The 17,828-nt window shown below is 41.2% G+C and overlaps 1 protein-coding gene across 1 annotated transcript in view; it reads right to left on the bottom strand.

Moving 5' to 3' along the window:
• The window catches only part of itgb5 (integrin, beta 5), a 139,085-nt gene that overhangs the window by 72,693 nt on the left and 48,564 nt on the right, over positions 1 to 17,828 (bottom strand). The window contains exons 6-8 of the mRNA XM_073047518.1: positions 17,480 to 17,641; positions 10,607 to 10,702; positions 10,429 to 10,518 (exon numbers count right to left, since the gene is read on the bottom strand). Of these exons, the coding sequence (XP_072903619.1) occupies positions 10,429 to 10,518; positions 10,607 to 10,702; positions 17,480 to 17,641 (348 nt within the window). The remainder of the gene's footprint in view (positions 1 to 10,428; positions 10,519 to 10,606; positions 10,703 to 17,479; positions 17,642 to 17,828) is intronic.

Raw genomic sequence — 17,828 nt, forward strand, 5'->3', positions numbered from 1 at the left:
TGTTGACACCTCTCTAATAGAACAATCTACATGCGGCTTGAGAAATCTCCATCTTATCCAATATTGCCCCAACCCAAAACAGAAGTCTTTACATCATGAATGGTAATTCCAATTCTAGACAAGTCTGGCTGCTACCAATTGCAGAGGTGGTAACACTGCCAAATTCCGGCTTGTCTCAGGTCCACTGGACTCCATGTGATTGCAACAATAGAGTAGATTGACAAATATGCTATGAATGTGTTGAAATTAGAAATAAAACATGTTACAAGTATTCAGCTGGAAAGGCAGCATCTGTGGAGAGAAACAGAGCCCACATTTTTCATTCATGACCTTTCATCAGCACACAGAGTATATTTAGGAAAACAAATATGACTGCAGCTGATGGAGTCTGAAACAAAACGGAAATTCTGGAATAATAGATGAGCTGATTGGAACCAGGGAATTGGAAACAGTCTACATGGTGAAAGGCATCAGGGATAATTTTCCCATGAGCAACAGAACATTGGTAGTTTCCTTTGGAAACACTGGCCAAACCTAACTCAATCTGGTTCATGATTAAAATAAAACTTGTTGAAACAAACTAAAATATTAAAAGATTAGGTAGTATTTTGTGGTGTCCACCAGGTTGGTTAAAGTTGTAAAGCTAGCTTCTACTACTCAGCCCCAAATGGAGAAGGCTTTAATTGTCTGGAAACTATTGCCTAGTAGCACTCACATCTACATACCCATGACTGTGTGGTTAGGCATAGCTCAAATACCATCTATAAACTTGTTGTTGATACAACCGTTGTTGGTAGAATCTCAGATGGTGACGAGAGGGCGTACAGGAATGAGATATGCCAACTAATGGAGTGGTGTTGCAGCAACAGCCTGGCACTCAATGTCAGTAAGACAAAAGAGCTGATTCTGGACCTCAGGAAGGGTAAGACAAAGGAACACACATCAATCCTCATAGAGGGATCAGAAGTGGAGAGAGTGAGCAGCTTCAGGTTTCTGGGTGTCAAGATCTCTAAGGATCTAATCTGGTCCCATCAAATTGATGTGGTTATTAAGAAGGCAAGACAGCGGCTATACTTTATTAGGAGTCTGAAGAAGTTTGTCAACAAATACACTCAAAAACTTCTATAGATATACCGTGGAGAGCATCCTGACCGGCTGCATCACTGTCTGGTATGGGGGCGGGGGCGCTACTGCACGGGATGAAAAGAAGCTGCAGAAGGTTGTAAATATAGTCAACTCCATCTTGGGCACTAGCCTACAAGGTACCCAGGACATCTTTAGGGAATGGTGCCTCAGAAAGGTAACGTCCATTATCAAAGACCTGCAGCACCCATGGCATGCCCTTTTCTCACGGTTACCATCGGGTAGGAGGTACAGAATCCTGAAGGCACACACTCAGCGATTCAGGAACAGCTTCTTCCCCTCTACCATCCGATTCCTAAATTGACATTGAAGCTTTGGACACTACCCCATTAAAAAAAAAATACAGTATTTCTGTTTTTGAACGTTTTAAAAATCTATTCCATATACATAATTGATTTACTTGTTTATTTATTATTATTGTTATATTTTATTTATTATTTTTTCTCTCTTTGATTATGTATTGCATTGAACTACTGCTGCCAAGTTAACAAATTTCACATCATACACTGGTGATAATAAACCTGATTCTGAACTGGTTGCTGAAAAGTTAGCCCAAATCTGAAAACATGGATAACAAATTAATGAGATATGCAAAATTGAAAGCCTTCATACTAAAGTACCATGGAGGTAGCAAATTCTGCTACTTATTTAAATAAGTTAAATACATTTAAAATGATATGTGGAGTGTCTAGTCAGAGATTTCTGCATCGGACTTTACTAACATTTCCTTCACAAAATAGAATGATGTACATTGACACACAGCTCGGTTGTTTTTGACCAACTTTACAATGAATGGGTTGCCTGTGATTGTAACCACGCAGAACTAATCTCACATCCATTCATAAGGCTGCACCACAAGCTTAACCTCATTACTTCTACTATTTGAGGTTTCAGATTTTTCTACGTAACCATATTGGCAGTTACGATTGCAAGGAGAAAATGGGATGCATGGGGAGAAAATGTACACTATATTCAGCAATGATAAAGCACATGAAAGAGAGGAAATTGAGCAGAAACACAACCAACAAATCAAAACACATTCCATTTAACCATTTGCATCTAATCACTCCTGTAGCTTGCTTGCTTCAGCTTCAGTAGAAAATATAAAATTGAACCCCATTGAGCAGATTCTAAAGTATTTCAATGGAAACATGTTATACATTCAATTCACATGAGGAAGGATATTAAAAGTTCTTCAAGAAAAGCTCTTCACTTAACTCTGGAACATCTGGACTCCACTCAATTCTGGAGCATCTGGACAGCAAGGGTGTCTGGACTTAGATCAGGATGCTCTTTATCGACTACAGCTCAGCATTCAATATTATCATCCCCTTACAACTAACCAATAAGCTTCAAGACGTTGGTCTCAATATCTCCTTCGGCAATTGGATTTTTGATTTCCTCATCTGCAGCTCAGATTGGCAATAAAATTTCCTCCACAATCTCCATTAGCACAGGTACACTACCTACCGAACTCGCTTTACATTTATGGCCAAGCACAACTTCAATGCCATATTCAAATTTGTTGATGACACTACTGTCCTAGACCAAATCAAAGGTGGTGATGAATCAGTATATATGAGGGAGACTGGAAATCTGGCTGAAGGTGCTGTAACAAGAACTTCTTACTCAATGTCAGCAAGCCCAAGGAGCTGACTATTGGCTTTAGGAGAGGGAAACCAGAGGTCCATGAGCCAGTCCTCATTGGGGGATCAGAGGACCTGTCCTGGGCTCAGCACTGAAGTGCAATTATGAAGAAAGCTTGGCAGTGCCTCTTACTTATTTAGGATTTGTGATGATTTGGCATAACATCTAAGACTTTGACAAATTTCTATAGATGTGCGCTGGAGTGTATATTGACTGGCTGCAGACAGCCTGAATGAAAAAAAAACAATGGCCTTGAATGGAAAATCCTACAAAAAGTAAAGGATATGGCCCAGCCCATCAGGGGTAAAGCACATTGACATGAAGCATTGCCTTAGGAAAGAAGTATCCATTGTCAGGGGCCCACATCATCCAGGTCCTGCTCTCTTCTCACTGCTGCCATCAGGAAGAATGTACAGGAGCCTCAGGATCCACAACACCAGGTTCAGGGACAATTACTACCCCTCAAACATCAGGCTTTTGAACCAAAGGTGATAAATTCACTCATCCCATCTCTGAAATATTCCCACAACTTATGGACTCCCTTTCAAGGACTCTTCCTCTCATTTTCCCCATTATTCATTATTTATTTATTTATCATTCTTTCTTTTTCTGTTTGCACAGTTTGTTGTCTTTTGCACATTAGTGGAATGCAGTTGGTGTGGCCTTTCATTGACTATTATGGTTATTATTTAATTATAGATTTATTGAGTATGCCTGCAAGAAAATGAACCTTAGGGTTGTATGTACTTTGACGATAAATTTATGTTGAACTTGGAAGAATATTTTATTATATATATGTCCTAAATGAATGACAATATTTCCTCTAAAACTAAGTTTAGTCTTGGCATTGTAGCAGTTTATACATCTCAACCTTCAAAGTACAATTTATTATCAAAGTACATAAACTATCAACAACCTTGAGATTCATCTCCTCATAGGCAGCCACAAAACAAAGAAACCCAATTGAACCCTTTAAAAAAGACCATCAAACACTCAATGTGCAGAAAAAAGAACAAATCGTGCAAACATTAAGATATAAGCAAATAACATTCAGAGCTAAAGTTCGTGAACGTGAGTTGACAGATATGAAATCAGTCATCATTTCAGTTGGTCCATTAGTTGCAGGCCACAGCATCAGATCAACGTAGAGATGAATAAACTTTGCCAAGCAGCAAGCTGAACACCGGTCCATCCCTCACCTGCAGCCCCAACACCCTGACCTTTACAATCATCTTATCTTAAGATGGTGCTGGTGAGGCTCAGCGACTACTTGCAGCCAGCAAACGAAACAAAGAAAACTAATAACTACTTTAACCACACTTTTTCTGGTAAACGATCACTACAGTCAATAGCCAGCAATTTCCGTTTTGGATATGAGCTTTTGACATGCCTGCATTACCTGGCATTTTTGTGGTATTTAAATGAAGTCTCGAAGATGCAGTACGGTTTGTGGCATAGTGCGTACAGGTTGAATTGAGGCGGCTTTGCCCGGGCATGAGAGCAGGAAGTGAGCCATAGTTTGGCCTTTGCTGGAGCAGGCTTGGAGGCTATTGGATGCCACCAAACCAAGGTGAGGCGAGTGGAGGTGAGGCTGAGTTTAGGTGACACCTGGGCCAGAGGGAGAGGAAAGATCGAAGATTCGATCGATTTAAGTGCCAGACCAAATTGGAAATGTCAGGTGTGGGTGAATTGAGGTGGTGGGGCCTGAGCCTGGACCTGAAAGCATATAGAAGAGGTAGGGCCACACAAAATGCAGCTTCAAAAGTTCAATAACATCAGGCTACCACTCAAATATTCATCCTGAATGTCATGGCTCAGTTTGTTAGTGCAGTCACAAATGCCAAACCCAAAAGTATAAAATTCATACAAGATTTATCCACCTCCTGATGCAAAAACATCCTTTATGTTTTTAACTGGGCCTCTTGTTCAAATGAATTCCCATGATTAGCTTGAAATACTTAAAGGAACAAAACACAAGTAATCTGGATGAGCAGTTTTCAGCCAAGAATATTTCGCATGGCTTGATTTCTTACATTTACAATTCCATCCTCAGGAGATGGAATTCTAGCTGATTAAAGTAGGTAGGGTTAGAATTCCATGGCATAGTTAAAACTGAGGATGGAATCCAGATATATTGGGTTTCAACCCTGGTTTACGTGCACTGGAAATCCTGAACTTGAGATAAACACGTCTTAAAGCTTTCCTCAACTTGCCAAAATCTCACATCAACAGCACATAACATCTGGGAACACTCCTTGAAATATCCGGCAATCCTGCCAAATTTAATACTGGACAACCGACACTTAAAAATTCACTCCCAAATCAGCTAGCATCTTGAGTTGGCATATTGCAATTACCTCATAATTGGCAAATCAAAATTCTGAATCTCAGTCCCAAAAGGCTCCTTGGAAATACCACCTCAACAAGGACTGATCAGTTCATGAAAGCCCTCAGCTTACCAAGGGCAATTAGGTAGCATTAAAATCTAGCCAAGCAATAACAAGGAAACATGAAAAACAACAATATCACTAGCATTGAACAAATTCCCAAGTATTGCTGAGGCAATCCTAGGTTTAGCTCGGAACCAAGTGAGGGACAGTGTAAAACAAAACTGATTATTTTTACATATTAGGCAGCTATTGTTTTAAATAATAACATTTAAGTGAAGCGCTACTTAATACAAGGTTACATTTCAAACAGTCTTTCGACTGGACATGGAGCCAGGGAGGTTGGGAAGATAAGCTCACACTACCTATTAAATGCTCCGAAAGGCATGTGTCTCTAATAGCATCTGACAACCAAGTCCAGCTTCTGACCTTTACGTGTGACTTAGCTACCAAGTCCAGTGGAACAACTTCTACTGACAGAAGGGCAAAGGCGGGTTACCGGCACCTTAAAACTAGTCACTTCAAGAAGATGGGGTTTGTCAGTCGTGATTAGCAGCTCATCTAGAAGAAAGAAAACTCTAATTTCAAACCTTTGCTGCCTTGCAGCTATACTCACTCATGGGGAAGGCTTTGGGAGTAAGCCCTGAGGATATAGCGGGAGCTGGGATCCCTAAGACAGTCCTACTTTGAGTCCAATTCTGGCTAGCAACTCCTGCAACGCCACTGGTGCCAAACTGTATAGGTCTCTGCCATTCTTTTGGATTTATCAACTGCATGGAGAGGGGGAGCCTGTTGCATGGGCAACAGACTGCTCTCCATATTATACTTCTTGTACATCACATAGACAGCTAGGACACATGGTAGAATCCAACCAACAGAAGGGTCTCATAGTGGCAAGACATGGAAGGTCAATATCAAACAGATGGTGATAATAAATTCTTTCATTCTGTTTTAAATTTAATTCTCATTATCAAAGAACAAGGAGAGTACAGCAATGGTAAATATTGAATCTACTCAATATTTATTCAACTATGAACATGATTACATTTTAAACCATTTCTAAACTACAAACAGCTTAATCTGGCCTTGGTTTAGAATGGAAGCATTAAGATTGAAAACTGCAGATTTTTCATAACTGCTAAGCTTCTCAGCATTTTAAATCATCTGACAGAACATCACAAAGCTTTGGCACAATGATATGAAAGAACTGTAAGCAACGAAATGCCTTCTGATGAGATTAGTAAAACATAAGGTATTGGACCTTGAAGGTGAGTGCTGTCTGGATAAATAATGTCTGTGTTTTACTGTGTTTAAAATTCCAAGCAAAAGATATAAAACACATTATTCTGTCTCTGTTTACAATGCTAGTACTGTATTTTATTTGTGATGTTTGCTCTTCTACGATGCTAATCAGAGGGCTACTCTGGTAAGATGGAGGTGTTCTCAGGAGCAGCGGCTTCAACAGGGCCAACCAAAGGTGTTATTGTCTTTTTCAAGCCTATTTTTTTCTACCATTGTAAGACCCTGCTGAACATCAAGAACTGAAAGTACTGCAGCTCTACCTCATCACGGAGTTGTCCGTTTGCAGAGAAGAAGCTGGACCCAGTGTGGATCATGCTGCTGCCTGTGTGAGAAAGGTGTCGAGGAGTCAGTGCATGAAGGCGGTGTGCTGCCCAACAGTGAGTAATTGTCTTAGTCGCTTTTCTTGTGTTCACAAGACCCTGTTGGATTTTGAACATGTTGAATGCTGTAGATTTACGTCACACATAGCATGTAGTGTTAAGGCCAAAAAAAAATCCATTTTAGTCTATCCGACCACAAGACCATCTTCCACATTTTACAGCATCTTACAGGAAAGAGGCCAAGGAAGGGAAAAAATGTTTTTTTTAAAAAAAACAGGAAGGAGAAATCAAATTTCATGCCATCAGGTTGGAGACTACCCAGAGGAAATACCAAGTCTTGGCAAAAGAAAAGTTGCATTGAAATCTGGTTACTGGCAGTTCCTGGATTTGGCTGTAGAAACCAGTATCTAGACAAGATGAATTTGCATTAATTTATATGTTTCTCTATGCAATCTCAGTGTATGTCAAAGCAGTTTACAGACAATGCAATCACACATGTAGTTTCTGAGGTTTTAAATTTTCAAACAATCAGATCCCACAAGGAAATATTTGCACATAACCTGTAGTAGTATCTTCAACACAATAACATCTTCATATTATGTTGCAAAACCACATTTAATACATTGATTACTCAAAAAGGGAATGGCAAATGGAGTCATACTTATTAACTGGTTAATGGGTGGAGGTACATCTCTACCAAAGGAGGTGTTCTTCCCTCCGCTAGCCTACAGGTCACCTTTGGGCAAGGTGTAGCATCTGCTGAACTCCCCCCCCCCCCCCCCCCACAACCCAGTCCAATCAGGGTCATGTGAAACCATGGGAGCAGGTGGTGGATGGCCGTATGAGCAGCTGGTGCAGATCACAAGTCCTGGTTATGCAACCAATGACACCAGGCAGACAATCTCTGAAGAGTATTGATAATGGCTGGGGTCACCCATCTTGTAAAGACACTGCTCAAATGGCAGCAATGGCAAAACACTTCTGTAGAATCATGGTCATAGGATGATGATAGCCTATGGCATACAACGCAGCACATAATGATGATGATATAAAGTGCAATACTTCCCTACAGCTAAATCTTTTCTCTTAGCACCAAGGCTAAGGGTAGCCAAATGAGCACAAGACACTGGAGCAGAATTAGGCCATTTGGCCCATCGAGTCTGCGCCACCATTCCATCATAGATGGTTTATTATCCCTCTCAAACCCATTCTCCTGTCTTCTGCCTGTAATTTTGACACTCTTACTATTCCAGAATCTATCAACCTCCAATTTAAATATACCCAATGACTTGGCCACCACAGCCATCTGTGGCAATGAATTCCACAGATTCACCACCCTCTGGCTGAAGAAATTCCTTCTCATTTGTGCTCTCAAGGGACATCCTTATATTCTGATGTTGTGCTCTCAGTTCCTAGACTCTCCCACTATAGCAAACATCTTCTCCACATCTACTCCTTTCAATACTCAGTGGTATCAACTAGATTCCCCCCACCCTCATTCTTCTGAACTCCGGCAAGTACAGGCCCAGAGCCATCAAACGCTCCTCATACCTTAACCTTTCCATTCTTGGGATCATTCTCAGGAAATTCCTCTGGACTCTCTCCAATGTCAGCACAGTCTTTCTTAGAAAAAGGACCCAAAACTGCACACAATACTCCAAGTGCAGTCTGACCAATGCCTTATAAAGCCTCAGCATAACATCCTTGCTTTTATATTCCACTTCTCTCAAAAGGAAAGCTAACATTGCATTTGCCTTCCTCACCACCAACTCAACCTACAAACTAACCTTTAGGGAATCCTGCACAAAGACTCCCAAGCCCCCTTGCACCTCTGATTTTTGAATTTTCTCCTCAGTTAGAACATTATACTCTTAAAAACTGAACAACTACAACTTCAAGCTTGGTTAGAATAAGGCAAATTATTGACACTGATCAGGTATTAGTTCAATGATAAAAATTCAAACCAGAATTGTTAGGCTAGGAGACTAAAATAATATTGAAAATATTTTTCATAAAAACCTAAAGTGTGAGGAAATATTTTATTGATAACAAATAAAGCACACAACTTGACCTCAGATTTGCCCAAGTAGAAGCATCTCCACTTGGAGATTTGAGACTGCATGGTAGTGTAGTGGTTACAGGGGACCCAGGTTCAATTTCTGCCACTATCTGTAAGGAGTTTGTACATTCTCCCCATGGCCACGTGGGTTTCCTCCGGGTGCTCCAGTTTCCTCTCCCAGTCCAAAGACATACCAGTAATTGATCATTGCAAATTTTCCTGTAATTAGGCTAGTATTAAGTCAGGGGATTGCTGAAAGGGACCATTCTGTGCTGTACTCAATACACTGAATATAAAAACGAGGAGATAATGCTGAAGCTTTATAAGATTCTACTCAGACTGCACTTGGGAGTATTGTCGACAGTGTTGTCATTGGAGAGATCCAAATGACATTCACGAAGATTATTCTGGGAATGAAGGGGTTAACATAGGAGGAGCATTTGGCAGCTTTGGACCTGTACTCACTGGAATTTAGAAGAATGTATGGGGAGCTCATTGAAACCTACCAAATGCTGAAAGGACTCGATAGCGTGGATGTGGAGAGGATGTTTCCTCTGGTGGAGGTATCTAGAACTAAAGGGCACAGACTCAAAATTAAAGGTGTCCTTTTAGAACAGAAGTAAGGAGGAATTTTTTTAGCCAGAGAGTGGTGAATCTGTGGAATGCCCTGTCAAGGACTGCGGTCGACGCCAAGTCCATGAGTATATTTAAGGCAGAAGTTGATAAGATTCCTAATTGGCCGAGGCATCAAGGAATATGGTGAGAGGGCAAGTATGGGGTTGAATGGGTCCCAGATTAGCCATGATAAGGCACTCGTGAGACAACACTTAGAGTACTGTGTGCAGTTTTGGGCTCCTTATTTTAGAAAGGATATACTGATGTTGGGAAGGGTTCAGAGAAGATTCACAAGAATGATTCCAGAAATGAAAGGGTTACCATATGTGGAACATCCGGCAGCTCTTGGGCTGTATTCCCTGAAATTCAGGAGAATGTGGGGGGATCTCATAGAAACATTCCAAATGTTAAAAGGCTTGAACAGATTAGATATGGCAAAGTTATTTCCCCATGGGGAGTCTCGGACAAGAGGGCACGACTGAGGATTGAAGGACGTCCTTTTAGAACTGAGATGTGGAGAAATTACTTTAGTCAGAGGGTGGTAAATCTGTGGAATTTGTTGCCACGAGCGGCTGTGGAGGCCAAGTCATTGGGTGCATTTGAGGCAGAGATAGATAGGTTCTTGATTAGCCAGGGCATCAAAGGGTATGGGGAGAAGGTAGGGAGTGGGGATGACTGGAAGAACTGGATCAGCCCATGATTGAATGGCGGAGCAGACTCGATGGGCTGAATAGCCTAATTCTGCTCCTATGTCTTATGGTCTAAATAAATAAGTAAATAAATATACAGATAAATAAATTTGGTGATCCCACAGCTTGCCACAGAAGTTCATTGGTGATGTTGCAAAAGAATATATTCACAAAATTCCAATAGCTTTCTGTTGTTGTTCACTTAAAAATTTGTACTGCTCATTACCCTGCCATAAGATATCAATAATAAACAAAAATCAACTTACACTGTAAGCATTGACAATGAGTTGGATGATATTCTTTGAATCCCTGTCAAGGATTTCTACAGTTGTCCCAGGAATCAGTTTGGTAAAATTCTTAAGAGATAGAAACACATATAAACATATTGGCATAGAGAGTTAGAAACACATTTGGATCAAAGAGTGAACAGAATACATCCAATACCTTGTAAAGTATATAGTGGGACTGGGTCACAGCAAATATCAAATGAATGTTGTTTTCTGCCAGCTTTTCTCCCAGAAGTGCGAGTGATGGATAGTCCTACAACCAAAAGAATAAAAAAAATGGAAACATATCCTTCATCTGTAAGTAGGATACGACCCCACAGTTTCAAAGAGCATTATACATTTGTGATTACACATCCCTAGATATTAGAAGACTGGTAAATGTTACTATCCAATACACATTAAGTGCCACTTGTTCAAAATGCTTAGGACCGGAAATGTTTCAGGTTGTGGAATTTTTCAGATTTTGGAATAAGACAGACCATAAGTTATAGGAGCAGAATTTGGCCGTTTGGCCTATCAGTTCTGCTCCACCATTTTATCACGGCTAATCCATTTTCCTCCCATCCCCAATCTCCTGCTTTCTCCCCATATCCTTCATGTCCTGACTAATCAACCTCTGCCTTAAATATACTCAATGACTTGGCCTCTGTAGCAGCCTGTGGCAATAAATTCCACAGAGTCACCACTCCATAATGAGATAGCTTGGGATCACTATCATTACCGACTCTGAATGTATGTGCTATCGGTAAGTAGTCTTTGTCTTACACTTGTTCATCACACATATGTACTGATATAGACATTAAGCGTGTTAGATTTTCATCAGCCACGATCTTGGCAAACTAAATGAATGTCTCTTCTGCTTCATGATCAGTAGATGTTTGATCACCACAAATATGTAAAAAATTTATGCCATGCCTTTTCTTAAATTTCTGCAAGCAGCCTGCTGAATATTCACAACTACCTTCAATTTCCAGTTTGTCGTGATAGGTCTTTGCTTGTTTCACTGTCAGCATTCCATTAAGCGGCACATATTCACGCCAACGCTGATGAATCCACTCTTTTGATGCACAAACAAAATCTTCATTTTTCACTTTGCGCAATGTTTTTCTATTTTTCATTACTTTCTGTTCATTACAAAGCGAAGTCACGTCTCAGAACTGTCTGTGGTGTGCATCGCCTGAGAACCTTCTCAGCACCTTATGTAATTTTCCATTTGTGATGTCATGTCAGCACTTTAAAAAATTTTGTATTTCAGAGGCTTTTGGATTTTAGAATTTCAGGTAAGGGGCACTCAACCTGTACTGCTAAAATGGCACCCTTTTTCAAGAAGGGGCACAAGACCATTTCAAGTAGCTGTGGGGTACAAACATCAGTAGTACGTAAAACATAGAACACTACAGCACCAAAACTAATTAAATGCCTAACTAAACTAATCCCTTCTGCCTGCATAATATCCATAGCTCTTCATCCTTCACACATTTACGTGCTTAAAAGCCTCTCACAAATTTGGCCTCCACTAACACCCTTGGCATTGCGTTCCAAGCACCCACCACTCTGATTATCCAAGATGGTGGAGCGGACAGTCACAGTGGCTTACAGCTCTTCAGTCCAACTGAACCTCTCCTCAATTAAATGGTACAGTGGACAGGGGCTCTTTTAGGATGTGTACCAGGAGCGTGCAGCTCACCGATTTTGAACATCTGCCGTTTGAGATTGCGAGAACGCTAGCGATCAAGATTGTTACAATTCCATTGTGAGGTTGAACATCAGCAGAAGGACGCAAATGACAGTGAAGGCAGAAGTACTCTTACTGTTTTAAGAATTTAAAAAAAAATTAAGCCATGCCACATGCTTTGTAAATATCTGTTTTGCTCAGACTGGTGGAGTGCCACAATCTCATTGTCTTCAGCAAAGACAATAAAGTTCTGTTCCATTGTATTTCTAAATTATCCCTGCCAGCGGCCAGTGCTGCAACTGCTCATTCACCTCCTCCCTCACCAAACAGTTCTTCCACGTGAGGTAAAACTTCTGCTGGGGTCGTCTATGTGTCTGGTTCTCCCAATTTGGCCTCCTCTACACTGGTGACACCCATTGTAAATTGGGGGACTGTTTTGCTGAGCACCTCTGCTCCACCTGCCAAAAGTGGAACTTCCCGGTGGTCAAACATTTTAATTCTGATTCCCTTTCCCATTCAATATGTCGATCTATGGCCTCTTCTTGTGGCAAGATGAGGCCACCCTCAGGGTGGATGAGCAATACCTTATATTCCATTTGGATAGCCTCCAATCTGATGGCATGAATATTGATTTCTCTTTCCATTTAAAAAAAACTCCCTCCTCCTCCTCCTATTTTCTTCCATTCCCCACTCTGGCCTCTTACCTCTTCTCACCTGCCTATCAATCAGCTCCTCCAGAATCCCCTCCGCCTTCCTTTTCTCTTATGGTCCACTCTCCTTTCCCATCAGATTCCTTCCTCTCCAGCCCTTTATTTTCCTAATCATCTGGGTTCACCTATCCTTCTAGCTATCCTCTTTCCCCAGCTTTTAATTCTGGCATCGTCCCCCTTGTTTTCCAGTCCTGAGGAAGGTTGTCAGCCAGAAACGTTGACTGTTTATTCATTTCCATAGATGGTACCTAAACTGTTTCTACCCTTTGAACTTGGAGCCAAAGGTAAGGTCCCACCCATGCCAGACAGGTAATAGGGTAGAGGACAGACTAAAAGTGGCCCACTGGTCCTCCAGGTTTGGGGGTTCAGCTCAGGCCTAACAACCCTGACTGGTGAAACAAAACTGTTACAGAAACAGCAATGAAGAATCTTTCTCCATGTGATTGCAATGATATTCCCGAGTCTCCACCCGAGACTTGTACGGCTGACAGTATAGAAAACCGAGAAGAAACTTGGAAGGAAGATTGAATACTGCCAGAAATGGAGGACCTTCATTGCTACCCTAAGTGGCAAAGGTCATAACAGGCAGCAAGTTAATAATTTTATGAAAATATTGAACAACGATCAAAAACCATTAACATCTGCTATTTCCTCTGCTGGAAATATACATCACTTTAAATCATGTAAGCTTAGCATTTAACTGACATACTGTCCCTCTCACATGAATAAGACAGTTGCTTATAGCCTGTGGGTTAGATACAATTCATTTCACTTGTCTAGTGTTGAGCTTTTACATTCTTCCCTTTCTACATTTGTCTGTCTGTCCTTGTAGAAAGCCACTGTTCTTGTATCTCTTTACTCTTTACCATAATTCCACCTGTCAGAGCTCTTCAATATGAAACAAAATGCCTAGCTGCTCATTACACTGACCTTGAATAATCTACATCTACACTGAGCCACTAAACTATCTCAATTGATGCTGTACTGAGGATCACTGAAACATTTTACAAAAGGACCATTGTTGTAAGGAACAAAAATCGCCGAGGGAATTCAATACAGCAAGCAGCGTCTGTGGGTGGGAAGGAATTGTATCAGAACAGAGTGAAGAGGGAAGGTAGCAGAATAAAGTGGAAAGGAGCAGGGTAGAGTAAGTGATATGTAGACCAAGAAGGTGTCATGGATGATGGGAAGGTGGGACTGGAGGCTCGACAGCTACTGTTATACAACCCTGGGTAATGACTCCACCAATGAACAGGATTCATTAATGTCTCGGATGGTGGGGGGGTGGGGAGGGAGAACGATAGGTGGACTGGAATAGAAGGGAGAATAGCTTTCAAGAGAAATGAACTTCTTTATATTGGAAATGTGAATATTCTTATCATTGGTTGTAGATTATCCTTGTGGAATAAGAAGTGTGTGTTTTTTTTTTAAAGTTTGTGCTTGCCTTACCCTGTAGGTGGAGAAGGTTGGTGAGGGAATAGGAAAGGGAATTGGAATAACATTCATGCAGGAGCTCTGGGTGATCGCTCTAGACAGAGTGCATGGATTCTGCAAGTGGGGTGCCTCAATCTATGGAGAGCAAGCCATTGCGTATACTTGGGTTACAAATTCCACAGAAATGCAGAGAACAGCACCAATGCAGTCACTGATGTACAATACTGTGCAAAAGTCTTAGGCACATAAATATACCTAGGGTATTTATGACTTTTGCAGAATGCTGTAATTTTAGGTCCTGCACTGCACAGCTGCCGTTAAAAAAAAAAGAAATTTCATTATATATGTGAGTGATGATAAACCTGATTCTGATATGGGCCTCTATTGTAGACTGAAAGTGGGAAAGGGGCAGGGAGAGGGCAATCGTGGTTGGGAAATTGGGACGAGAGAGAGGAGGGAGTGGGAAGAGAGAGCGGAGAGTGAATGGGAAGAGAGAGGAGAGTGAGTGGGAAGGACCAAAGAGATATTCTGTAATGATCAATAAACCTTGCCTGGTGCCTTAGGGCTGGGTGTGTCTGCATCCAGCTCACCACCCCCCTACAACCCGCCCCTGGGCACTCCTCTGCCACCTGTCCCACATCCCTCCCGCAGTGCTCCATCCTCACCATTTCCAACATCCTTTGCTCCCGCCAGATTTACAAACTTGCTAACTGCTCCACATTGACATAAATACCATGCAAAAGTCTGAGACAACCTTGCTATATACCCACTTGTGTAATGAAGAAAGAGCTACGAAGAGGTACCAAGTAGGTTTGGGACAAGGACTGCTTCACACAGCCAAAGAAGTCATAAGCATAGGTACAACTATGATTTGCAGGGAATGAGAGGGATTAAGATAAGTTGTTCAAGTAAAAAAAAGTCTGCCAGGTGGCTGGAAGTATTAGAACAGGTCAATTGGTTAGGTGCTTGATGCAGATAGAAGCTGAGCCCAACACAAATTCCTATGGGGAAGGGGGTGGGGACGAATGAAGCCTGGACATGCATAATTGAAATGAAGCAGTGGTGAATGGATCTCAAATTAGTGGAGAGAAAGTACATCACAAATGTATTTAGGAAAGGACTAGACAAGGGGAGTCAGTTATAAGGAGATATGTTCAACGAGGCAAGAGTAAGCAGAAACAATGCATTTCTCTGGACAGAGGTGAGAAACAGAAACGAGTAGCACAGGGTTGGGATAATTCTTTTGCAATTGGCATCCTCGTTCTCCATGGGTGCTGGATAGCTGCAAGTATACTGTATGCTAATCTTGTGCATAATAATTTCAAAACATACATTAACCATTGCACATTTTAACATGAACTCAAGTACAAACGGAAAGAGTTCTGTGTGAAATCTGCATTATACCAAAACACTACATAACCATTACTGATTCACAATTGAATCCAAAATAATCCCAGAGAAACCTAACATCTCATTTGTGCACCATTAGTTTTTCTTCCCCTTGAAAAGAAAGAGAGTAAATTCTAATTAATACCAAATCAAAACACAGTCAGATGCATCACAGAAGACAGAAAATTAACTTGATATCTTACATATAAATTTTGGGTGGCAGGATGGAGATATTCTCTACCTAAGGAGGTGTAAGGCACTCCTTCCCTCCGCCAGATTGCAGGTCACCTTTGGGCGAGGTGTAGCACCTGCTTAGACCCACCCTCCCTGCAATATGGATCACGTGAAGCCATAAGAGCAGCTGGTGTATATCACAATTCACTGACACCAGGTAGACAGTCTCTGAAGAATATTGATAATGGCTGGATTTACCTGTCTTGTAAAGACACTGCCCATTTCTGCAGAAAAATTTGCCAAAAACAATCATGGTCAAAGACAATGATCACCTACATCACAGAGCATGGCACATAATGATGACATATAAACTTACAGACTTAGCTGGGCAAATATATTGATGTGCAGGACAGGAAATAATGCATGAAGGTTAACGGGGCCACTTATAATATTAAGATTACTGTATTATAACTGTGAAATATTTAGGGTTAAGTATTTGTAGCTTCACATTGGATGAAGAAAAAAAGTCAGAACAAAAATAGTGTTGAATGTAGTATATTCCTACAGAAAATAAAACATTCGCTTTATTTACCACTTGTACAATACAAATACCCTGCCATAGGATGCTGCAATCTGAACATCTTCCTACCTACAACATCTATCGCCTACACTACTGCATGCGTTCCCAACCTTTTTTACGCCATGTTTCCCCTACCATTAACTGAGGGGTCCATGGGCTCCAGGTTGGCTACCCCTGACCTAGAGGAACAAGGGCAGAAAATTCGCAGGAACCTCAAAGTTCAAGGAACATTTATTTTCCAAGTATGTGTAACATTGTACAACCTTGTGATTTGTCTCCTTATCAGCAGCCACAAAACAAAGAAACCCGAAGGAATCCATCAAACAAAAAAGACTGTTAAATATCCGGTGTGCAGAGGAACAAAAAACAAATAATGCAAACAACAAAAGCAAGCAAAGAGCAGCATTTAAACTTAAAGCCAGACTGCAGCCAGACCAGGCCACAGCCTCAGTTCAGCACAGAGCCAAGGAAACACTGTGGAGCAGTGAGCGAGAGCAGCCCATCTCTTGCCTCCAGTCCTGATACCCTGACATTATCAATCTGGCCCTGCACTTAAATCGTTCAAACATGGGTCATTTCTCGCTCTGGGGCCTGGACCCTGATGCTACAACGCTGTCTTTTCCCAACCTTTCAGCCCAGTGCTTCAATCATTACATCCGAGCCACAAACAACTGGGAATTTGGAAATATATTTTTAGGCCCTTGAAAGTATCCTCCTCAAGATGTACTGCATGTTGGGCCTAATACTAATGCCCGCACCCTATGTCAACACACATCACCACTCTTTTGGCAGTCAGTACATTCTAGGAACAAGACCACACGGGTTTTTATCTTAAAAACACAAAATGCTGGCAGAACTCAGCAGGCCAGACAGCATCTATGGGAGGAGGTAGTGACGACGTTTCGGGCCGAAACCCTTCATCAGGAGTGAAGGTTTTTATCTTACTGAGATAGCCATCTAAATATATACTCAGTATGGGAGTGATAAAACACAAGGAAAGAAATGTTCTTACTAAACAATCTAAAATCTCCTCTATTACTTTAGAAGGAAGAAAGAGGTTAAGCTCACCATTTGTGTAGAAAAGCCATACTCATTGCGTTCGTCCAGGTGACAATGACCATCATTAGGTTGTACCAGTCCACCAAGTTTGCCATCCAGTGCAATGTGTGGCACATCATCAGTGGTAAATACCAGTAAGTGCGAAGCCTCCTTCCGCCAGCCTATTTCTTCCTTTGGAAAAAATGTAACATATACAAGTTTTACTTTAAAATTATGCCTCTTCATAATCAAGAGACGTTTTTTTTGGTTATTTAGAGATTCAGCACAGGAAAGGCCCTTTCAAACCCAGAAAAGCTACCTACTTAACCCTGGACTAATCATTGGACAATTTACAATAACCAATTAATCTACTAACAGG

This window comes from Hemitrygon akajei, chromosome 5, assembly GCF_048418815.1.
Source record: "Hemitrygon akajei chromosome 5, sHemAka1.3, whole genome shotgun sequence".
Classification (NCBI taxonomy): domain Eukaryota; kingdom Metazoa; phylum Chordata; class Chondrichthyes; order Myliobatiformes; family Dasyatidae; genus Hemitrygon; species Hemitrygon akajei.